Consider the following 25,171-nt stretch of genomic DNA (forward strand, 5'->3'; position numbering starts at 1 on the left):
GGCGCTGGTGACAGCTCAAGCTGTGTGAACTGAAGGAGCCTGCCATGCAGGGAAGGGATTTGGGAACGTGCCGAGGAAGTAATTCTGGGGTAACCCCATCCTATTTTTTTAGCCTACGGTTGATTGAGCATGAAAGAGGGCTAATCCAGATTATAATACATTGTGCCAACCGTTATAAACATTTTAAGCGTATATACTTCAGCAATTACAGTTCTAGTGAGAAAAAACAGTGGTTTTGTTTGAGTATATTTGAGGAGTGTCGGTAATAGTCGCATTGACTGACATATTTATCAATGAAAAATGGAGTCGTCGCGGTGTACTAGAGTACTCCTTTGGGGACAAAGAAATTGTTGTGCCCTGCGTATCCTCTCGGTTTGCCTTCATTTTCAAGATTATATATGAGTTTACAATAGCCCGCATAAAATATGTCCGGCACGTTGTTTTTTTAATCCTATTTCTACATAAATATTAAAGCTTGTTAATTGTTACTCTACCGATGTATCGGTAAATTAAATGTACGGCTATTTCGTAAATAAATACCTACCCAAAAATGGCTGCATGGCTTACAAAATGGGTTGTAATACACCAAACCGTTTGTTTCCCTATGCTCTTAGTTGTTTTACACAGCACGGGCACTGTGCCTACAAGTCCCCATTAACAGCTTGCGCTGCCATTCATTCACTGTTACATACCGGTCGCTTATCTCTCGTTTTGTGAATGATGCAGGTTAAAGGGGCGGGACAAGTCCCCGTAAAGGGTGACGTAAAGGGGCGGGCTTGCCGTTCACCTTTTTTGGAGTACACACACGGACTGTCCATTCATAAAAATAGGCGGAGCAAAGTTGCTGTTGTAACCCCCGGAGAACCGCAAGTAATAAGCATCGGTGAGGTCGCAGCAGGCAAGAGGTGGATATTTTGATTGAGATCAGCTGCAGAGCAGGAGTAAGGCAGTGGTAGTAACAGAAGTATCACGTATATTATCCAAGCAGTGATGGTTGCCATTGATGAGCAGCTGGGTGAGATGGACTGCGGGATGCTGAAACGCCTGCTACGGGACGACAAAGCGAAATGCCTGCTCCTGTTGGACTGCCGATCGTTCCTGGCGTACAGCGCTGGACACATTCAGCACTCCGTTAACATCCGCTGTAACAGCATCGTCATGCGGCGGGCTAAAGGTACCGTGAGCCTGGAAAAGATCCTGCCCGCTGCTGGGGATGGCAGTGAGGCGGACGAGGTGCGCACAAAGCTACGCTCTGGGCTCTACTCGGCGGTTATTGTGTACGACGAGAGGACCCCCCACTCCGACTCCCTGAAGGAAGATAGCACCATGGCGGTTGTCCTCAACGCACTGTACAGAGATACGTATGGAGCCACCGAGATCTGTCTCCTTAAAGGTACGGCCTCATGCAGAGCGGTAGACAGCAGCATGTAATCTCGGGGGGGGGGGGATCTAAATCTAAGGAGGTACGCTCTGAGAATGGCATGGTATGTAATGTACGTTACTGAATGGGAGGCAGAGTATGTTTACTTCCATATGCACATAATGAGATGCAGGAGGTCCGTGTGATGCTGAAATACTGAAGCAGGCAACCATGCTTGTACACCAGCATAGTTGTCTACCACTTAATGCAAGAAATCGGGACAAAGCTAAAATTAATGAGGGGACAAAGGCCCCCCAAAGAGGAACATATTCTAATTACTGCTCTTACAAATTTAGAACGTTGTTTGAATTAAGAGATGTGACTTTTCTTAAGGATGTGAAGTCTGAAAATCAAATACTTGTCATTGTTTACTGACTTCAATCCTCAGTGATTTGCCAACAATATGAGGCAAAAATCGGGACATTCTACGAAAACCAAGATACTTGAGCGGCGTAAAACACTAGGAATGCTAGATTCTGTATGTAAACTGGGGGTTGGTATGGGATAGATACTGCAGTTTACTGGGACATTTATGCTAATTTTGTAATTTGTGTCCCAAATTGTAATGCATGTTGATAACAATGAATTCATGTAGAAATGTTTGCTACCCAGAACTGCTTTTATTGACAAGAGTTGATAACCGTCCCTTTGGGCCCACTGAAGCACAAGTCCATGCAGAAGATGTATTTGGTGCATTTTAAAAAAATGATAGTCTAGTGAAGGAGTTTTTCATGATGTAATGCTGTTAATGATGGCAGCTTTCAGGTCACATCTGACACCACTCCTTACTTTTGGCAAATCAGTGTTTTCACATCCCAGTAGCTTCATATTGCAGGAAGTTATTCTGATAGTTAGCTTGACAGTTGTGGTGGCAAATGTGAGGAGAAGCAATTGAACAAGGTGCTGATAGCTGTTAAGAGAATTGCAAGTATTTAAGCTTTTTTGGTGGGATGAGAGGGGATCCACATACTCTATTTCTTCACTGCAGACAACTGAGTTAACTGGTGGTGCTGTAAAAAGACATGCCACACGCTGTTAGATAGCACCCACTTTCAGATGTTCTTTCTTGCAGTCATACAACCTGTACTCTGTCACAACACACATTCTGCTTGTATAAGGCTGCCAAGGGTTGCATACGCAAGCCCGTGGCATCCATGTTTTCTTCAATTGCTTACCCTGGAGTTACTTGCTTCTTCTTATGTGTTTGAGGAATTCTACCAATGCCTTTAATGTAGAAAGAAGAAATAGCGGTTGAAGTCCCTTTCATTTAGCTAATCTGACAGCTTCAAGTGTATAATGCTGAATGCGTTAGAAGGATGTTTGTCAAAAAAACTGTTGTGGTGTGTGTAACCGCTGGTGCAAACAAAAAAAAAACATCCAAAGAGTACAGCAAGGCTGTCGTACATATTGTTAAAAATGTCAACAATTAAGCAGTACCTTGCAATACTAATAGGACAGTAGTGTTGTATGTGGGAAAGTGCTTCAGGTTCAAACTGTCATGCTATCAAGATTGAACATTAATGTTATCTATAGGGATAATTTTTATGCACACTATAGAGGACATTTAGTTTGTAATGGTAAATCTGAGATCTTGTTGAGGCATCCAGCAGATTATTATGAAGTAGGACTTGCATTGTATTTTGGATAAAAAAAATTGTGAACTGAGTTATGATTTTTTTTTTTTTTGTTATAGTTTTTCTGTGAAAGGATTTGAATTTGTTATGCAAAAAAAGCAAGAATGTTTCTGTGGTTCTTTCTGTTAGTGGGGAGTTGTAGGGGTAGTTGTAGGGGTAGTAAGTTAAGTTAATGTTATAGTGTTTTGGTTTGTACTTCTGCATTACAAAGTTAGTATTATAGTTTTTGGTTTGTACTTCTGCATTACAGTGTTCTGGCTTGTGTACAGGAGTATTATCAATTATTTCTGTATGTCGGACACAAGTTATTTCAGTTGTGAAAAAAATATTTGTATGATTGTAGGGAGACTAGTCTTTAGCCTAGACTAAGTTTTTATATAATTTTATACAGAAGTATAAATATAAAGTGATAGTTCTGTTTCTAATGTTTTTGTGTGTGTGTGCTAGGAATTATGTACACTTTACAGGAGAAATAGTATTTACTGACATGAGGTTACTAAAAAGTGGCAAGACGAAAGGAGGTTATAGGTGCTGCTTTGGTTTGTAGGGTTAAAATTTACCATTCATTTCTTAAATTCATTGAGTTTGCTATTTTGTTTTGGTAGTTTTATAATTTGTTTGTAGGTTATTTTTACTTGGCTGAAAATCATGTACATAGAGTGTTGCTGTTCATCTAAGATTCTACGTTGTCCCTGAAAAGGGATATTTTTATTGTGAATCTTACATGGATAGCAGACAACCAAATCTGGTAATTAATCAAAGGAAAACATAACCACCTCTATACACACACGCGTATGTGTGTGTATACAAGTTTATCTTCATCCATACATCATTCTTTGTTTGGCATATTGTAATATATTGCATCTTGCATCATACACTAACTTACTGAAATATATCATGTTCCGCATCATATGCTCATTGGTTTGTTGAAATATATCGTATTGGTTTATTGAACTATATCACAGCTGCATAAAATGCAACATGTCCTACAGGATCTTCTGTGAGTATATTCACCACAAATTTCAAACTGCATTAACCTGTGTCAGCAAGCATAACCAGCCTCTGTATGTCATTCTGGTATATTTCATAAGGCTTTATATCATTTGAAAAAACACTGTTGCCTGTTCACAGTTGTGCCAGAATTGGGGAAAATATAGGCACATTTTACTCATTTTTGCCATTTGATAAGTGAAATGGCATTGTTACCCTAGCCAAGGATTGTACTCAAGATGGAAAGGATAGTTACAGAATTAAAAAAATGATTTTAGAAAATCCCTCTCGCATGGAGTGGATCAAGGCTGTAGGGTACACACACACACACACACACCTGATTAGGTAGTGTTAAGATACCTGGCTATATCGATGCATGCTAATAACCAACCTGCGTGTAAGCGGTTTATTATTCAGTTGTGTGTTTTCTATCAGCCATGCATAATCAACAGTGCCATTTATGCAATCTGACTGTGGTGCAGGAACACAGGCTGGAAATCTGGTTTTCAACACCAAACGAGAAGGTAGCAGCACTGACTAGCTTTTAGCAAAGATTGTGACCTCATAGTGGTTAAAGGAGAGTGATTGGTTTATTATTTCCCAGTATGGCATGCACATTATTGCCCACATTTTTATAAGTGTTTGCTTTTTAAGTTGTTTGTAAGGTTAGTGCATAGAATAATGTTCTGTTACCCAGACTTCAAGCTTGGGTTTTTTGAACATTATTGGGAGACATATCACCAAATTCACAGCGGGATGTGGAGGTTACGAGCTGACATTTTGTATATGCTTTTTTTTATTTACTACAAACTGCTGGTGCAAGCCACAGCAGAAACGAGTAAAATTCTTCAAGTTGTTTACTATGATTTATGAAGGTAATGATTACAAGAAAACTTGTTTAAAATAAATTTTATTGTGAAATAACACTGTATTATGTAAAAAAATATATATCTGTGTGTGTATGTATGTATGTATGTATATATATATATATATATATATATATATATATATATATATATATATATATATATAAAATGTGTGTGTGTGTGTGTGTGTGTAGTTACACATGTTTTTCCTTAGTAAAAGAGGGGTGAGACACTGGTGACTGCTTGTGTGTTTTTTTGAGTGATAACCTCCCATTGCCTATGAGCATGTGCGTCTGAGCTTTGCATTCAGTGGAAGACCCATCTGAGTAAGGAAAGTCTTGCACAAGTGTTGTATGGACATTATCAGACTGAAGGCATGGCTTGCAGTACACCTTGCTGACTGGCTTGTTTAGCCAGATAGGGAATCCACAGTTGTGTACTGCTTTATACAGACTTCAAAAAAAAAGAATAACTTACAGCATCCATTTTTGTAACAGAAATTACAACAACTTGTTTTAAAACTGGTCCTTTTAATTCATAGGGCAAATAAAATAACACAATGCAGATAGAACTGCAGCACATATGATTTTTGTCTATTCTTTAACTCTGTGATGTCTGAAAATTGATAAAAGAATGTTGGAACTGAAGCTGTGAAATGAACCCCTTCCAAACCTGGTATGGAGATAACATCAGTCTGTCAGTGGGTTGTATTTTATCTAGGTCAAGATGAAGGTCATTTCAACAGATTATTAGATTCTTTTATTTTAAGTATAGTAGAGGGTCAGCCCAGGTTGGAAGGTTTGGAGACAAAGCCAGAGAGGCACGATTACGATGCTGAGTATATTGGGAAAAAATGCTAAGGATGAAGTTACCAGGTAACGGGAAAAGAGGAAGGCCTAAGATAAGGTTTATGGATGTGGTAAGAGAGGACATGCAGGTGGTTGGTGTGACAGAGCAAGATGCAGAGGACAGAAAGAAATGGAAACAGGTGATCTGCTGTGGTGACCCCTAACGGGAACAGCCGAAAGAAGATGATGATGATTAGATTATTTTATTTTTGGAGCCATATTATAACTTACTTGGTTATTAATTGGTGGCCATATTAACCCTTGGCATGGGGATTTATTACAGTTATGTCAGAAGGATGCTGTACTGTAGTCACAGTGGGGAAGATAAGATGCAGTGTGTATGATGCAAGTGATAAAACAACAGGTGCACAGATAATTGTGGTAATGTAAAAATAATACAGTGAAGGAAGCCTCAGCACTTGTCTATGTACAGGTTGTGATATTGGGCAGTGCTTGTTTTAAAAGTAAACACCAACATAAGAATTGATATTTATTGCCATGTTAAAGTGTTAGGTGAGCGGGATTGGGCATAAGCTCATTTTTTATGCCTGCTTATCAATGGAAAACTAAACTGAATTTAGGTTTATTACCCATAAGGAGGTTGTCTGACCCTGTGACACTGCAGGGCTACCCATACTGTACCACTTACTCCAAGCAGCAGTATAAGAATTCTGTATAGCATTTTACAGATAACCACATATAAAGTAAGTGCTCCTAGGTGGCTTAGCTAAAGCCAGCAGTGTTTCTCATAGCATATTTGCTAACATTGTTACACATTCTCAAAGTTCACACAGTTTTAGAGAATTGCTTTAAGCAGAGGAAAAGAAGTATGTGGGTTTATCTTTGTGAATACTAGAAAACAGAAAATATTAGTTATGAGAAATACCAAATGTGCTTAGTTATCATCCATGTTTTATCACAAATTAATTCAGTAATCCTGTCTGCCCTACAGCTGCAAGGTCTATCGACAAAACGCACAAGTAAATGTGATGCAAGTTATTGTCTTGTGCTGACGTGATCAGCAGATGCCCTGCCTACACATTCGTCAGTGATGTCAGGGAGCTATGGTACATACATATCATGTTTTACAAACCCAGCTGTAAGGCAAATTGTTTATGCTGAACTTTAACATTTTTGAATGGGTTTAGCTGTTTATGAGAGTGATTATCGCATTTAAGAATTGTTGGTAGTCCTTATTATGTGGCTTACTGTGGACATGTATTTATTTTTAATTTAGTATACTTTCATCAACAGTAATTAATAGAAGGAAATTGTTTTGATATTACCAGTTAAGTGCAGCTTTGCTATGGTAGCATGCCAGAAAAACAGTTAATGTTCACTGCATCATTTTGTACTCTGAAAATAGAACAGTAATAAGCAAGACCATTGTAATGTTTTTGTCAGTTTGGCAAACTTGATGTACTCTTGATGTATTCTTTTGTGGTGGTGTTCATAGTTTGTAACATCTTTATCCTGAAAATGTGCTTCCCTTTTCATAGGTTCATAGATTAGTACTAGGCTAACTGCCCCTGCGAGCCTTTTTAAGCCTAGCCATTTATCCCCTGTGAGACTCAAACCCTGTACCTTGTGTTTGTAAGACAAACACCTTAACCATTAGGCCACCCTCTTTTGTGTCATAAAATCTTTATCCTGAAAATGTGCTTCCCTTTTGTGTCATAAACTGTTTTGTTACTGTTTTTCATATTTTACTTAACTATTGTCTGCATTCACACGAGAAGAGTAAATTATGATGTATAGTCTGATTTGGCAAGGTAGGTCCTAACAAGCTTCAGTTTTTTGACATGTATAATACAGATCAACTAAATTAAAGCAAAAAAGTACAAATCTTTACTTCCATTATTTTTATCACTTTTGTGTAAGCTTAGTTAAATCCCACTGAGACAAAAGCTCTTACAGGAGAGAAAAGCTCTTCAGTGCAAAATGAAACCCGAGGTATAGTTTCAGAAGAGCCAGTCAGTATAATTACTTGTCTCTAGGAGAATACTGAAGAAAATATGCAAACTCTTTCCACTGTGGATTTGCTTTGATGTATCAAGTACATGTTACAGTGCAAAGCCTACAAGTTGTCCACTGTACAGCTAACCAGTATATTAGCACAGTAAATTTGAAAAATATTGCAAAAAAGGTGATTTATTGTTTTCTGTTGCCAAAGAATTATTTCCGTGGGGAACAAATGGTTCTGATGTGTAGCTGGGAGACCGGACTCGGTGGTCAGCAGGGGAACAATAAAGAAAAAAATGCACTAGAAATAAACTAAACATAAATCTTTAGTTTAAGTGCATGTTATTCATTGCTTGGTGGTTATTAGCTGTGCCTGATTATGCAACTTTTGTGAAGGTGCTGAGAGTGTTTTCTGTGGGCACCGTTGTAAATTTTTAGATATACTGAGATATAATTCAAAAAATGTTTGACATAAGAAACAACATTGTTGATAAATCCTGAAAAAATGTATTATTTTAATACATATGCAGACATGTGAAAAATGTGTACGGATATACATAACAGTTATATGGAGTTAGGATTTTTATGTAACTGCAGCCAATCAACAGTCCACTGTGAACTAGCTTAAACATGAAGACAAGACGCAAGCCAGAGTAATGAAATTCTATCAAAACAATGATACACTCAACACTGTCATCCTTTTTCCCCTGAAGTTACACCAGATGTTGAATATTAAAAAGAACAAAATGAGAGCTTGATGGAGAGTGCAGAAAAAATTATGCTTACAGAGGGAATATAGCTATTTTTAAAACCATCTTGCTCTAATTTAAAACGATTGTTTGAAAGCTTGCTTGTATAGCCTGCTTATAAACTGTTTTTCCCCCAGCGGTTATGTGTACCAGCTGCAGTGGACTTGTTACAGTGGGCATTTTTCATGGTTCACAATTTCATTTGTAAAATATTTTGATAACTGGTGGCCTCTGACTTAATTGGTGATGCTGACATAGCCCCTGCTAGTCCATGAACCTTAAAATAATTTGGCGAGGGGGGGTATCCATGTGAGTATTGATGCTGCTGTAATGAGGCTTTGCTAGGGTTACAGCAGGCCTCTGCTTCATCTGACTCTTGTGCTCCAAAGTGAGAAAAACATGACTTGTGAATTTGTCCAGGTCAGTTAAATGCTATAGTAAGAATTCTGACATTTTAGTGGGTCATTTCTGTGCAGTATGCTTAGTTCTAATAATCACCTTTCATCTTAATATTTGGATTGCGTGTAGTTTCTTCAATAATCTAAGAAATGTAGCATTTTACAGAACACTTACTGACATACTTTTTTAGCAGTTGTAAGTTTGCACGTTAAGTAGTATATATAAACGACTTACAGAACTATTAATTTAAAATTATTTTTCACTTGTGTACTACCTGTTTTTTCTTTAGGTGTATGTATGTTGTATAGCCTGCTATATTTATTTTTTTGAGAATTTGGTTTCATTTTTTTTTTTTTCAAGATTTGTCTTTAAATTCAAGCTTCCTTCTTTTAGTCTGCAAGTTTATAATTTCTTTCTTATAGCACACAATGGTAAATGCTCATTTTAAGCTGGCATCATGAGTGCTTATTTGCAATACTGTTGCAGTTTTAATAGTAAACAGGTGCATACATCCACTAAACTAATTGTTGTTTCTGAGGCCTTGCTTTTAAATATATATATAGACCTCATATTTAAATATATACAGCATTTTATTTTGCATTTAACTATTGGTACAATCTGAGTGAATCCAACTAGCTGCAATGATCTTGCCTCCCCAACTTCACCATCCAACACAGCAAAGTGACTCACCTCCATGCCCTGGCTTCCACAAGAGGATCCGTCCAGCACGTTCCTTTCACCTGGGATAGGTATGCCCCTCCTCTGTCACCGCGCCAGCAAGCTTCCTAAACCACTAATCGAACTCTGTGACCTGGGCCATAGTTGGGGTTTTAGCCTGCTGTGTCACGGGTACATGCACTGTAAATACTGGTTTTAAAAAAGGAAGTTGTGATGCAGAGCAAGAGAAGAGTACCTGCCCCACTGTTTGCTTCCACTGTTACCTTGGGCTTAGCTGTGCATGCCTCCCACCATTTTTCAGCTTCTTAAAGTGATTTTCTGGCACTTGTATATATATTGTGGCATTTTGATTAGTCAGGTGTCATAATGCATTATCCAGGCTTTGTAAATATTTTATTAAACCATAGCTCAAACAAATGTAATCTTTCCTGACACAATGTTACTTTGGGATATCATGATGTGCTTTCACAGACTGTTTATGTATGTGTGCATTTATTTTAGTTTGTTTACCACGGTAGTACCCTGGTCATTATAGACCATTTGGAAATTAATTGGCAGATTTTGTTTTCAATGGACTGTAGAGCGGATGAGTTTTTAGAGACTGTGGCTATGATAGGGAGCCCGTATTCAAGTTGAGCAAGGAAGACTCTTTTGCCTATTGCAGCTAGTCCGGAGAAAAAGGGAGATATTTTCCAGAACCAAAATAAGAAAACTGATCTTTTTTTCCTGGTATTTTCAATATGGCTTTGGATGTTAAGTTACTAGTCTAGGCAGAAACCTAAGTATTTAAAGGATGTGGTTGTTAAAGGATGTGGTTGTTTATTTTGGGAAAACATTGAGGTCTGTTATGTTGAGAAGTCTTTTAATTTAATGTAATGGGGTACCTTCTCATAGGAGCACTGGTGCACCCACTCAAATATGTGGACGCAACTCAGATTTTTTTACATAAATGCACTGCTTAGTACACATGCTTTCAGTGCCATTGTTTCTGGCCTAATAAAGTCTCCTTTGCATAAACTATTTACTAATCTGTTGTTCAGTATATGCCGTTTGCACTGTATAGCTGCTGGCAGTTCAACTGTCTTCGTGTGGAGATCCATTCTGTTAGCACGGTTCAGTTGGTTTATTCTCTAGTTATCTGGAAAGGGAGTTGTACAAATGTGCTTTTAAATGCAATGTCTGAAGTGGCAGCATAATAAATTATTGTTTAATTATTCATTGCATAAACAGAGCACAGATGATCTGAAATGTACCAGCTTACCCCACTATTCTTAGTGGCACCATGGAAGGTAATCCATAGACTTCCATGACTATGTGCAACAATAGTGAATAAATAAGAATTTAACTGAAATAAGCCTCTGAAAGATGACAATTTTAAACAAAAATACAAGACTGTTTCTCTCTAGTAAATGTAAGAAGCCAACCTGATATTGTTTCTTACAGTAAATAGATAAGATTGTTCCATGGTACTTTCAAATTTAATTTTCTAACCTGCACTTCTGTGCTGGGAAAATTATGTTCTTAAGTATTTGTGTGAGTGTATTAATTGCTTTTCTGAACAATTATATCATTAATTTTGCTAGGACTTGTGTGAATGTACCAACTCATCAATAATCTGTTGTGTCCAGATTTTTGCGGACTGGCCAGATTTTTTCATCATATTTTTGGTTTGTTTCTCATAAAAAATTTAGTTTTCTGTCCAGTCACTGAGGATTGAAGTCACTAAATAATAACATGCATTTGAGTTTCTGCCCTCAGAAAAAAATGAATGCTAACACAAATCCTGTTATTCTGATTATTTTTCTTAGTTTATAAGAGCAGTTTAAAACCTGTACCCCCATTATTTTTAGTCTTTGCCCATATTTCTTGCTCTAACCTTGAAAGGTATGTATGATTAGAGGTAACCTCTGAATTTTCTGTATGACACAAGTTAGAAACTGGGATTGAAAATAAATTGTAATATTTTTAAGTTCTTATAGCAATTCTGAATGTTTGCTGTAAGAAAAAATGTGTTGCACTGAACTAAACATTGTGCCTACCATTTGCTTACAAACAGATTATAGCATCACGTATAGTAGCTTTAATTAAATTTATAAATATAAAGGTTAGGAATAATGTGTATGCTGTGGATGGTGTTACAATGAAATATATTGTCTTGAGTGAGTTGAAAAATGAGGTAAAGCCCATTGCATTCATCATCTGAAACTGAGGGGGCAATTAATGCTTGTAGTGGTGAGATATTTGAATGCATTCATGCAGCTGATGCACACTGTCTGGAGGGATACTACAGAGGATGGCATATTAAACCAAAAGTAATAAAAATAATTTCTGTCTGAGCATATATTCTTATGACTTGTGCAACAGCATTCATACAGCACATGTTATGTGTTACCAGCTTGGCCATCATATTATTCATGTTTTAACTTTCTATATTTGTGCCTTGCAAACAGTTGTGATAGTGGTGAAGCTATGCAGATTGTAGTCAAAATGAACATTGATTTTCAGACGATTGTTTTTGAGAATAGTTCTGGGGAACTGTCTTGGAAACTAAATGCTAATGTAGCAAGCATTTGTTATACAACGGCATTTGTTAGTAGTAGAGTCGGCATGTGGGAGTGTTACATTGTGCTTGTTTAGTATGTATTATGTTGCTTTTGTAAATTATTTGTTCACCCAGACTGGTGAGCCTAGATATCTGCCTGATTCAGTGCAGCCTTTGCCTGTCCAGATTCGTACTAGCCCTTTGCAGTGTGCACCTGATCCATTTAACAAGGTATGAAAATCGAAAGAAAGTCTTGAGTAGTGATACAGAACACCTTATCAGTTTCAGCGGTCTGACATCAATGTCTTTTCTGCAGAATAGACCTAGTGGAGTCCCAGTCCCAGTGCATCACTAGCACAAAAATAAGGTGATGATGTTCTCATAAATCAAATACTGCAGGCTTCTATTGGGGTGACCAGTAATATTAACTAATACATTATACAGTAAGGGCCCACAAAAGGTATGAGGCCAAATGATCTCATGCAATATAGCAATCTGAGTCATTTGATGTTAAATTGGTCTGGTGTATATCACTGCCTTATGTATTACTACACTACTGTAGGCAGGATTTTTTTTGGATTAACGCAGAATTAGTACAACTCTGAATGTATTGACCAAACTGAGAGAAGTGATAGCAATGCCATGTAACAGAAGGTAGAAAACTGATCATTTATCATTTCTTTCAATCTGGCTTCTAAACTGAGTATAATGTTTTTTTCGCCCTGCAGGTGGCTATGAAAGGTTTTCAGCAGAGTACCCAGAATTCTGTGCAAAAACTATTTCCCAAGTTAGTGGTTCATCATCAGCTGCTGTGGAATCCGTAGAAAATAATTGTGCCTCGTGTGGGACACCTTTACATGACCAGGTGAGATGCACATGTATCAGTAGAATAGGAGTAAGGGGAAGACTGTGCTATAGCCACTAGTTGTAGTCTACCTGTTGTGTTCCCACTTGTGAGTTCCCATTTCTGAATTTCAGTTTCATTGTTTCTGTCACCTTTAACAAATGGCATCTGTGGTTGCCCATGGTGACTCGTTACCTGTTTTCTGGAATTTCTTTTTAGTAACCTGAATTCCTACAGCTGCTCCTGCTAAAACAAAAGGCAATTTCTTCTGCTATAGAAATGAAGTTAATATGGCCAGCTAAATTGATGTAATGCATTACCTAAGTATGAAATAAATGTCATAAAAAATACTATAAGTAGATAGATGTAACTCAAAAATAACATCATATGCACCATGCTAATGTAAGTAGACAGATGTAATCCAAAAAATAACACTGTATACACGGTGGTGGTGCTGTGGTAGCGTTGTCGCCTCACAGTAAGACACTGTCCGGTTCGATTCTCAGCTAGAGCGTCTTCTGCGTGGAGACATGAAGGTTGTGCGTCAGAGCTGGTAACTCGATACGTAAAAATCAACTACCAATCATTAGCGGACTGGAGTTCCGCTGTGGCGACCCTTAACAGGGAAAAGCCGAAAGACACAGACAGACACCATTAAATAGTCTGAAGTGTTTCATTGTAATTTCTGCTCAAATCCGAGTGAATACCACAGCTGGCTCCCATGGGAATAGCAAGATATTAGCAAGATATGAGAATTTTTGTTTTAATTAAAAATGAGCTAATCTTACTTAATACTGAGGCAGAAACAGAAACTGTGATCACGGTCTGTGATATCATGTCCCACTGTTTATCTAGTTTGTGTTTTTCCTCCTGTAACAGGGTGGCCCAGTGGAGATCTTGCCTTTTCTGTACCTTGGCAGTGCGTACCATGCATCTCGAAAGGACATGCTGGATGCTTTGGGAATTACGGCCTTACTGAATGTGTCTTCAGACTGCCCTAATCACTTTGAGGGGTACTTCCAGTACAAGTGCATACCGGTTGAAGACAATCACAAAGCTGACATCAGCTCTTGGTTCATGGAAGCTATAGACTTCATAGGTAGGTCTTCCAGTGTGTCTCACTGTGGTTAAAAGGTGCGGTATTTAAGAGCTGCACATGTCTCACTGAACCTTTGAAAAGTATTGTCAGAATTGTTTGTTTCCCTTGACTGCCTGAACCAGAAGTGTTGTTTGTATATGTAACCTCTTCAAGGTCAGAGTTTATTTGTTTAGCTTAAAAAACAGGGAGTGCTATGGCTTCTGGAAATGTTTCAGTCATTGTAATTAACACTGTACTCCAGCAGAAAATATTCACTTCAAAGCTGTATTCATGAAGTCCTGTCTCCCATCTTCAGCCTTGATACATTTTAAATTGGAATGGTATCAACCAAGGCTTGGATATTTAAGTTACTGTGCTGTGAAGAGCGTCAAAATATTGCTGTTTTATATTTTACCAGGAATGAGCCAGCTTCAAGTCATCCTAAAATGAGAACTACTTTTCTTATTTTCTTTTTCATGTATTTGTTGATGTCTTTACTGATATCTACTGTTTTGGGATTCTGTAACACTGCTGACTGTAATAAGATATCCAGGATTAAAAAGGCAGCAGTGAAATAAAAGTAATGCCAGAAAAATGATTGTCTGACTTTTGACTAGCATGGGCAGAAGCTGTCTGACAGTAATACTGTGCAAAGTGTAGATCATCAATCTGACTACTGTGCAAAGTGTATAGATCATTAATCTAATGCTTTTAAAACAACAATGTGCAGTTTAAAGCATTTTCAAATCGTAGTATATTCATTTTTCTTTAACGTGAAGTTCTACAGTTAAAGAACAGAAAGCACATAAAAGCAAAGCCATCAGTTGATTGTGTAACTAAATGGTATGTTTGCTACTGCATTACTTTCCATTGCTAATGAGTGTCCAAGGCTTGACTCTCATACATTTAGCGTACTGGATGGAAGGTTGTAGGCCTAAGAGCATGTGTGGGGCCTGATTTCAGCACCGAGTTCGGCCACATTTAATAACAACCAAGTAAAGCAGTAAATAATGTAAAAGCTATACTCTTTCCTAGGCTGAATAAAAACTTAAACATTAATGACCATATGCTTGTTGATATTGATTTTTGTGAGGATGGACATATCTTTTCTTTTTTTGTTTTGTAGTTGCATGAAATAGTTAACAGATAACAAGAGTAGCAGAAAATAGCCATGTCATTCATCTGCTTGATGTGCTGCATTTAGACATGTTTCTAGCTTGTGATGTCTTTTGCCAAACAACATGTCTTCAGCAAATATAGCTACAATATTTGTTTTGTGGTGTAAGCCTCTCTGTAGCATCTGTATAGATGCTGCCTATCTGCATGTCTACAGTTTGTCGTCCTCGTCTAGGTCTGACCTGCCGTCCTCTTTTGTAAACACTTTCTGTATCTCTCGTAGTGGAATTGTAGTTCAGTTTTTTGAAGCACTCCTTTAAGAACAGTTCGTTAAACAAAAATGAATGTTTCTTGCTGTATTTTATGTCCAGCCATTTAGACTAAGTAAGAATTGAGTCCTACCCCACTTCTCATCTTATGGCTAAGACTGGAGGCCACGAAAACATAGAATCAGACTTTTTGTTTTTAATGTCTAATACAGGAAATTATAGTTGGCCTGTGTTTTCTAGTGGCAGTACACTGCATGCAAAGAAGAGCTAATCATGCAGTCCTAAACCAGATCTGCTGTTGGTTATCTAGCATGTAGGCTGTGTTGCCAATTAATGCAATATACATGCTTAATATCTAATACAGGAAATTATAGTTGGCCTGTGTTTTCTAGTGGCAGTACACTGCATGCAAAGAAGAGCTAATCATGCAGTCCTAAACCAGATCTGCTGTTGGTTATCTAGCATGAAGGCTGTGTTACTAATTAATGCAATATACATGCTAGTAGGTCAAGATCCCACCTTTTTCAAGTGGGGCTTCACCCACAAATGTACTGTTCTGAGTCTTGTCAAAAATATGTATAAGGTGTTGGGGACAAGATTCTGTGCCACACCCAGTGCATCACTGTTGGGTATTGCTGTTACAAATGCCATGGGGGTGATAAACTCCTACAGTATAACCTGCAGGCTGAACCTAACTTTTCAGTACTCCCCTTATTGTGTTGCTCTTCTTTCTTTTGTACGTCTACCAATGTAGAGGGGAGTGTGTGATTATTGGTCCAAATATAGGTCACAGAACTACAATTCACCAGTACACCTCACATTCATTAAAATATATCCCCCAGAGGACGACATGGAATAGAAAATAACCATTTTTTAAGGAAGCAAAAGCCTCATACCCCTGCAGCTATTAATTATATCAACATTGAGGTTGCTATATGTCCGGTAACGTACTATTTTTTTCTTTAACAGTAAGGCAGAGCATCAGTAAAATCCTTGGTTGACGGATTCATTAGTGACAAATACTTATACCGTTGACTGAACTGTAATTGCCTAACTCCTGGCAGTACATCACAGAGGGTTATAGCTTTGATCTGCTAGCATGCTTTGTTCTGTTGTCTAGATCCTTCTGTTGCATACTATAATACTGTAAGTGCAATTCACTTACATTGTGTGAAGGTAGACGGCATGGAATAGAAGCACCTCTGTTTAGCAAAGTTAGATTCTTAACCAGACTGCTTTTAGCTCAGCACTTTTGTCACCTTGTGCCTTTCACGGGTCACAGATTTATGGTTTGTGCCTGCAGACATGGCCTTTTGTGTTATAACTAGACCAGGTTACCAAGAAAGTTACTGAGACCTTGTGAGCATGCTTCATGTTGTTGTTTGTCTTTCGGCTTTTCCCAGTTAGGGGTCGCCACAGCAGAACTCCAGTCCACTAATGATTGGCCGTTGGTTTCTATAGTGCCAAGTTGCCAGCCCAATGCCCAACCTTCAATGAAGGCATGCCCATTCAACGCATGTCTTTCGAACGCCCACTCGACCATGGGGAGGACATGCAGACTCCACACAGAAGGCACTTCCAACCCAAGCCGGAAGGCACTTCCAACCCAAGCCGAGAATCAAACAGGAGAACCTCTTGCTGTGAGGCAACAACGCTACCGCTGCACCACCGCGGCTTGTGAGCATGCTTGCTTCAAGTAGACCAATAATCTTGATTCACAAACCCAATGTTAAATAATATTCTCTTTTAGAACTCATAGCTGCAAATCAACAAAAAAGTCTTCAAAAACATGTAGGACACCTGAATGTGTTTTCATTGCAATGTATTGTACTGTTTTCTAATTGTGGAGGGTGGGGTGGGAGCATGCTGGGGGGTTGGGAGCATGCAGTGGTGAAGCATCACATTTCATTACAAAATGAGTTGAGAAGACAAGATTGGACAGCCATACAGATGGTATTCCACCCAGCTTCTTTTGGGACTAAAGGAGAGACTTTCCACTTCTAAACTAGTAAAAGTAATGTATTGTGCTGGTTTAGAAACTGAGAGGAATGATAACTAGGGTTACCACCTGTCCCACTTGGTGAGGGACAGTCCCTCTTTAGGCAGTTGTGTCCTGCACAAGATTGAAAAAATGGCAAATGTCCTGAGATTTTAGGACAAAATTATTTCCTATATTTTATGTAATAAATGTATAAAACAGTTATTTTTTATCTGAAACATGTAAATGTTATAAGAAACAGAATAAGCAACTAAAATGCTACAAAATAAGCCTTTATTTAGGCAAAATGGTGAAGTTCTGTCCTTTGCACTGGCCGCAGGTATGTTTTGCATTGCAAAATCTGACGTTTGTACCAAAAATGTCCCACTTTGGGCATTTGAAAAGGTGGTAACCCTAATGATAACTGATACAGTTTGTCACTTTTACTATCATTCAAAGCCTTTTCATTCCATAACACCTCCAAAGCCACTCTTGTATTACATTTTAGTCTCCATTAAGCAAAATTGACTAAACAAAATATGCTGAGATAGAGTCAGCATGTCTAAAACTGCTTGTATCTTAATAGAGAGCCAAGTGTAAGAGATCATGAAAGGGAGAGCTGTAATTGTGTGTCAGTTTTGCTGGAGTGGTTACAGATTATTGAAGACTTTTGTTACTTCTTCAGAAATGTTGAATAGTACCACTAAGATTGTGACCCATCCTTCTCAATATGTGTAAGCTAGTAGACCTGGATCTGTTCTGTACTAAGAGACCTAGATCTGTTCCTGTGTTTTCCTGTGGAATTCACTTCTTTTTGCCTGCTACAATTAGTGAAGCCGTTCACCAAGTGTGTTCAGACCATCTTTTTCATAGGGCATATTATCTTTGTAATCCGGATGGCCTATGATTATTGTCATATTTTTTGCTCTTACATTTTCTCCTTTTTTGTTAACTGTGTGTGTGTGTGTGTGTGTGTGTGTGTGTGTGTGTGTGTGTGTGTGTGTGTGTGTGTGTGTATGACATACATACCTCTCAACCTCTTATGCCAAGAAATCTGGACAAAGCCCGACATAATGGGGGGCAAATATCCAAAAATAGGGACAAATTTTAAATATTGCGCTTATAAACTTAAAGTAGCAGGGTTTGTATTACAATTAATTTTCTAAAGGATATGAAGTCTAAAACCCAATGTCATTATTTAGTGATTTAATTCCTCAGATCATCCCAGTGATTTGCATCAAAACCACAATTTTTTTTGAGGAACACATTGAAATTTTGAGGCAAAAATCTGGACAGTTGAGAGGTGAGTGAAGTGTCAAAGTGAACCAATGATTCCCTGGTAGCATGTGTGAGAGAGTGAAGAGAGAATGATCTCTGCCAACCCTTGGAGAACGGACTCTCTGTAAAATTGTTGTTTTACTTATTTTACTTGTGTATTTTTTTAAGGCTTGTTTTTTAAAATATATTTTGGTTGTAAAATGCTTCCTCCAACACCATTAACATGTACTACAGCCAGTATGAAACATTAGGCAGAGGAACTATTTTACATCAAAAATATATTAAAAAAAATAAAACAGAACATAAAAATACTAAGTAAGTAAATTTTAGAGAGACCATTCTCTAAGCGCAATAATGCCCTCCAGGGTGTGTATTCATTTGTAATTGATGCCCATCCAGGGGTGTACAACACTGCTGGGCAGGCATTAATTACACATTAACGTACACCCTGTCGGGCATTATTGCTTGCATATAAACCTTTAAAGCTTTTTGCTATACTGGTAGTTGTGTTTTGCATATTATCACAAGTGTTCTACAGCAATCGGTTATGGAATTGCCAAATAAGTCTTAATGTAGCTTAAAAGACTCTGTGGCAAAATTGATGATATATATACAATATTTTAGGTGGGTTGGGTTTTAATTTAGTTTAGTGGGATATGATGCTTTTAAGTGTGACCAATTACAGGCTTATCCCAGGGTTGTTGTTGTTTGTCTTTCGGCTTTTCCCGGTTAGGGGTCGCCACAGCGGAACTCCGGTCCGCTTAATGATTGGCAGTAAATTTTAACGAACACCGAGGTGCCAGCTCGACATTCAACCTTCAACAAAGGCACGCCCATTTACGCATGTCTTTCAAATGCCCAGCCAACCTCGGGGAGGACATGCAGATTCCACACAGAAGGCACTCCCCGCACTACAGCTGAGAATCGAACAGGAGAACCTCTTGCTGTGAGGCACCAACGCTACCGCTGCATCACCGCAGCACTAGGCTTATCCCAGGGTAATTTAAATAAAAACATTACATGCAGACTCCACACAGAAGGCACTCCCCGCACTCCAGCCAAGAATTGAGCGGGAGAACCTCTTGCTGTGAGGCGGCAACACTACTGCTGCACCAGCACGGCACTAGGCTTATCCCAGGGTAATTAAATAAAAACATTATTCAGACAGATGAGTTCTATAACGTAATACAAGGATACAAATAAAACAAAAGAGGAACAAAATTAGGTTGATGCAGATGATATCATCAGTTTGTAAATTCGTAAGCATGTCGAGTGAATAACTTTTTTTTGCCAGTTTATGCTGCAGTTTCTTTACTCGGCAAAAAGTTATTTAGTATGAAGTAATACAGACACTGGGCCCAATTCCAGAAGAAAGCCCCACTGCCCACTGGTATTAACCCTAACCCTACACCTTACCTTTAAAAAAAAGAGTACAGGTGACCACTTACACTGAGAGCAGGTCTTTTGGAATCTGACCCCATCCCTCCTGTATTGTAAGTCTGTTTATAGATTGCCTTACGCCAAAGTAAGTCACTTACACTGAGAGAAGGTCTTGCTTCAGGGCAGACTCACACTGAGAGCAACTCCTTTGGAATCTGGGGCCTGTGGTGTACAGTGTGTAAAATTCTGGTAAGTGGGGTTTCATGTGTCCCAAGGAGAGAATTCATTGTATTAACAAAAGTGTGTTTATGGCTGTTGAAAGCTTAGCCAACGGAGTGCAAACCAGGAGACCAGTGAACCCCCCCTGCTCAGGCTCTTGTTGCTCTTCTGCTCAGGCTCTTGTTGCTCTTGTAAGTTTTGGGGAAATTTAAGTGCTTGTAATATTCTTGCTCATTTTTGTTTTGTAGTCCTTCGCACAGCTAGGTTATACATTGTATCCTTAGTGTAATAGTGGTCTCCACTCCTTTATTTGAGTTATTGGCATTTTGTGCAAGTTTTTTATGTGCCTTATTTTCTTTTGAGAAAGTCGGCATAGCTTAATAGGAAGGTTGTCTGTCTGTCAGTAGCAAAGCCCCACTGCCCACTGGTATTAACCCTAACCCTACACCTTACCTTTAAAAACACTTTTGTCACACTACCACTTATTGAAATGATTGTGAGTCTAGTGTTATGGGAGGCGTTCGTGTGTCTAGTGTTATGGGAGGCGTTCGTGTGAACACTGGGAAAGGAAATGGTTTTCCTTTCTCAGTCTTTTGTGTGTTCAATATTTAGGTTGTTCGAATGGTACATTCAGCATTAAATGATTTCAACCATTTGTCAGGGAACCATGTATATATTTAGTATATAACATGTATATAATTAAGCACTTATTGTGGTCAACAGTCAACATTTATCTTAATTATAACCCAGACCCATGCATTATAACTGCTTGACATGTCTGTTACAATTGGAATGCAAAAGTTTTATTGTGGTTAAAATTGCATAAAAAGCTTCTGTTCTTAAGGCTGCTTTTGTATCCCTCCCCTCTAGATTCAGTAGCAGCTTGCAAAGGAAGAGTATTGGTTCACTGCCAAGCTGGCATCTCACGGTCTGCCACAATCTGCCTGGCCTACTTGATGATGAAGAAACGTGTGAAGCTTGAAGAAGCCTTTGAGTTTGTTAAGCAGCGTCGCAGCATAATCTCCCCCAACTTCAGCTTCATGGGACAACTTCTGCAGTTCGAGTCTCAGGTCCTAGCCACATCTTGTGCCGCTGAAGCTGCTAGTCCTTCAGGTTCATTGAGAGACTGTAACAAATCTTCCAGCACATCTACTGCACCATTTGTCTTCAGCTTTCCTGTGTCAGTGGCTGTCCACCCAGCATCCAACAACCTTACTTACCTACCAAGCCCTCTAACAACATCACCAACTTGCTGAGGCTGCACCAGTAGTTGCTGGTGACTTTCATATGAGCTGGATTATGGCCCAGTAAGAAGGCTGATTGGTTCTGCTGTGGTAGACCTGGAATGTAGCTGAACGTCATAAGGAGACTGCAATAAGACCAAGGCAACACACATGAAACCCCTACTCCATAAAACAACTGTATCTAGAAGCAGCAATAACTTGTGAATGATTTATAATCTTTTCACCACAGTGGTGAACAGACTTTCATTTTAGCTTTGTTTTGGATGAAAGTCATACCTCATTTTTTAAGGACTTGAAGTTTTAACTTTTTTAATCTTCTCATGTCTTCTATCAAGTTTGATCACATGGAAGCCTTTACCAGTATATTTAGAACTATGTTAAAATTCAGATTTATTTGTATATCTGCCATTATTTATATATATGTGTGCACGCGCTCGCCTGCGTGCATATGTCTGTACTTTGTATACCAAACATCAGAGTCTCCACTGATTTTAGACAGGGTTGATTTCTCCATCTCTTGTTATCCCTAATGTCATAATGTGGAAAACAGGTTGATACCATGCACTTGCCAAAATGTTGAATGCATTAAAATGTTGTCCCCCCATGTGTTGTAAAGATAATAACATATGCAGGGTGGTGGAAAGGAAGAAATCCTTTTTACTGCAAATTCCAGGTTTGTGAGGATGTAGCTTACAAAATGTTTCCGGTTTTAGTATTGTTTTCCCTACAAGTCCATCAGTATTTTCAGTCCTTGAGTATTGACAAATAAACATCCTACCAGAGGTGGCAGGGCTTTTCTGGAATCTATATTATTGAAATATGTATTTAATATCCCACTACCTTCTGTTCTGCTCAGCTCGCATGAGATCAAAACGTAACAGAAGCAGGCATTCCTAGTCTCTAGTCTGAATGCTTTCACACGTTTTGATGCTGTAGAAAATTAACCGTTTTTACAGAGTAGTTAAAATGAATATGATATATAGGTTTGTCAAATATGCACTTTGTCTGAGGAGCATTTTTTCATTGCAAGCTTATCAGATTTCAGCACTACTGACAAAGCAGTTAAGAAATCTCCTTTCCAATGAGATCAGCATTGCCAACTGTCCTGATGTTCCATGAGTTCTGATTGGCTGTTTCTTATTTCATTATTGCATCATTGTAGCCCCCCACCCCATATGCATCAATGGCTTCATTGCAGTTTGCAAGGCAGTCCACTCATTAACATAATATGAATGTTTCTGAGCAGCTTTATTCTAATTTCTGAGCAGCTTTATTCTAATGTCAGTAGCTTGAAAATTGCTGGCAACTTCACAGGTGCTGTTGTGAGAGATCTCTGTGCTTCCACTGCTCACCTGACAAAGCAGGTAATATTCCTATAATCTCGTAACATTCCTGTATTCTTATTTCTAAGCGCCTAAGATATCTTCTTCACTTGTATAGCTGATGAATATCTACTTGGATGAAATGACAGCTTTAAACCTTTACATCTTCATACATTTCACAGTTAACTGGCTATGACCTTTTGAGACTGCAGTATGCAAATGCTTTACAGTAAGAAAAGTACCAGATGGGAAATCTTGTAAAGCCTACTAGGTTGTAAATTAATGATGTTTAGTAGTGAATGTGAAGGAAATTAAACATGATTCCAAAACATGCTCTGAAAATCAGACTCCAGTTCAGGTATGGCAGCATTGATTTTGTCTTTAACTGCTAATTTTCTTATAAGTATTTAATCAGAATCTGACATATTAATTAATTCACTCCAATAGAGCACTGGAGGGTTGTTCTCCTAAATGATTGTGTTATAAGCTTTTTGACGAAGTCAAAGTCAGTCCTCATATTTCAAACATATGTTCATATCTCTGTAGCCAAAAGGGTTACTAAAGAAATGTTAATGGCAAATTGTTCAGCACAAACAAATCTTTACAGGGGTAGTGTTTTAGATTGTAGGTCTTAAACTGAAATTTGTACATCATAACAAATGTAGTAAATATTAATTTTAAGACACTTTTGTAAACACCTTACAATATGTTGGTAACCACTCAAGCTACTCACATACTGCTAGCAGCATTTTGTTCATTCATATGTGACCTTCATATGAGGCTAAGCAGTTCTATCTGTGTTACTTGGTTGTTGAGATATTTGGAGAAATATGACAATTGTGAAAATATAAGTGGTATATGAACAAATAATCAGCAGCACTAGAAAGAGTGCAAGTATCACTGCAGTTGTATTGTCCATCATGTAAGATGAAAACTTTCAGTAGCTTGTAGGTAAAATGGTTTTGGAATTATTAATGCAAATACGGATGTGCTATATTAGATACCTGAAAGCGTCAGTAGGATGCAAATACATAAACAATTGTATGCATCATTGGGTTTTGATTAGCTAAAGGAGAATCCCTGTTAGCTTTGCCTGTCCTGTCCTTGTTGCCACAGTGTTATTGCTTATCTGGAGTCCAGTATGTAGTACTTCTGTTTCAGTACCACAATATATACTACTAGTAATTTAGGACTTCTGTGAAGCATGCAGATTCAGCTTTTGAGTAATTGTGGCCTGCATTCATGATTCTCCCTTTTTCAAAGAGAAATGAATTTTGTTTGTTTGGCAAGTGAGGGTAATAACACAACATGATTTTTCCAGTGAAAAGTTTTCAATAGCAACCAAAAGTAATTTTTTGATCAAACTTGTTAGAACTGTCAGGTTAGGCCAGGGATATCGGGATAAATTGTTTCAGCTGCCAGCTAATATACTGATGAAAACTTTTTAATGGTTGACAAATAAATCTACCTTGGAATGCCAAACTCTTTAGGCAGTTGGCTTCTGCAAGTCTGCACTGACTAGGTTTGATTCCCTTGATTCTTGGACATCTGATCATGTAAGACAAATCTTTTAGTAGAGCACTTTTTGAAGTGATGCAATACTCTGATGCCATTTTAGAGGTCATTGTTCATTTTGATATTTGCACAGTATTTATCAGTCTTTACTACTGACCACATGGTGGTGGTTGATGCGTCTCCCAAAGCAACTGCTGCCACTCAGTTGTAAGTGGAGAGAGCAGGGTGGGGTGGGCAGGGTCAGCATTAGAATAAGAACAATGCAATACTTTATATTTATATTTTGTAAATATTGTCCACGCCTTTCAAAGCAATACCATTTATAATAATGTATGTTTGTCTTTTCAGACAGTTTGTCATTTTATGTGTTTTTATTTATTGATCACATGCTCATTTAAATAAATCAGATTCTGAATGGTCTTGTTTAAAGTTTTATTGCTTTTGGACTGCAAGAGTGTTACTCCCTGGATTGTTGCTGTATTTATTTATTTTTTTTTGTTTCATTTAAAGTTAACTAAAACAAAGAGTGAGAAGGTCACACAGAAAACAGTCAGTAAAACTAAATGAAAACTCCAACCAAGCTAGAACTTCCACTGAGTGACCTCTCAATCCTCTTTTATCAGAGGCACATGGGATATATGCAAATGACCCGTATGAACATCGGAATCACCATATAGCTGAAACACCTAATGTTCGTAAGGGTCATTTGCATATATCCCATGTGCCTCTGATACAAGGTTTGAGAGCTCACTCAGTGGAAGTTTCTTTTAAAGTTGTATAAATAATGCACTTTGAAGAAGAATACACATTATTTATACATTGAAATGTTACACCTGCTTT

At 38.2% G+C, this 25,171-nt stretch overlaps 1 protein-coding gene across 1 annotated transcript; it reads left to right on the forward strand.

Annotated features, from left to right (window-relative positions):
* Positions 1-838: 838 nt before the first annotated feature.
* DUSP4 (dual specificity phosphatase 4) lies at positions 839-24,725 on the forward strand. The gene is made up of 4 exons (XM_044060936.1): positions 839-1,393; positions 12,817-12,953; positions 13,812-14,031; positions 21,121-24,725. Exons 1-4 carry the CDS (start codon positions 991-993, stop codon positions 21,504-21,506), a joined length of 1,146 nt encoding a protein of 381 aa, XP_043916871.1. The 5' UTR covers positions 839-990; the 3' UTR covers positions 21,507-24,725.
* Positions 24,726-25,171: the final 446 nt, after the last annotated feature.

This window comes from Protopterus annectens, chromosome 2.part0, assembly GCF_019279795.1.
Source record: "Protopterus annectens isolate FY-2018-M chromosome 2.part0, PAN1.0, whole genome shotgun sequence".
Classification (NCBI taxonomy): domain Eukaryota; kingdom Metazoa; phylum Chordata; order Ceratodontiformes; family Protopteridae; genus Protopterus; species Protopterus annectens.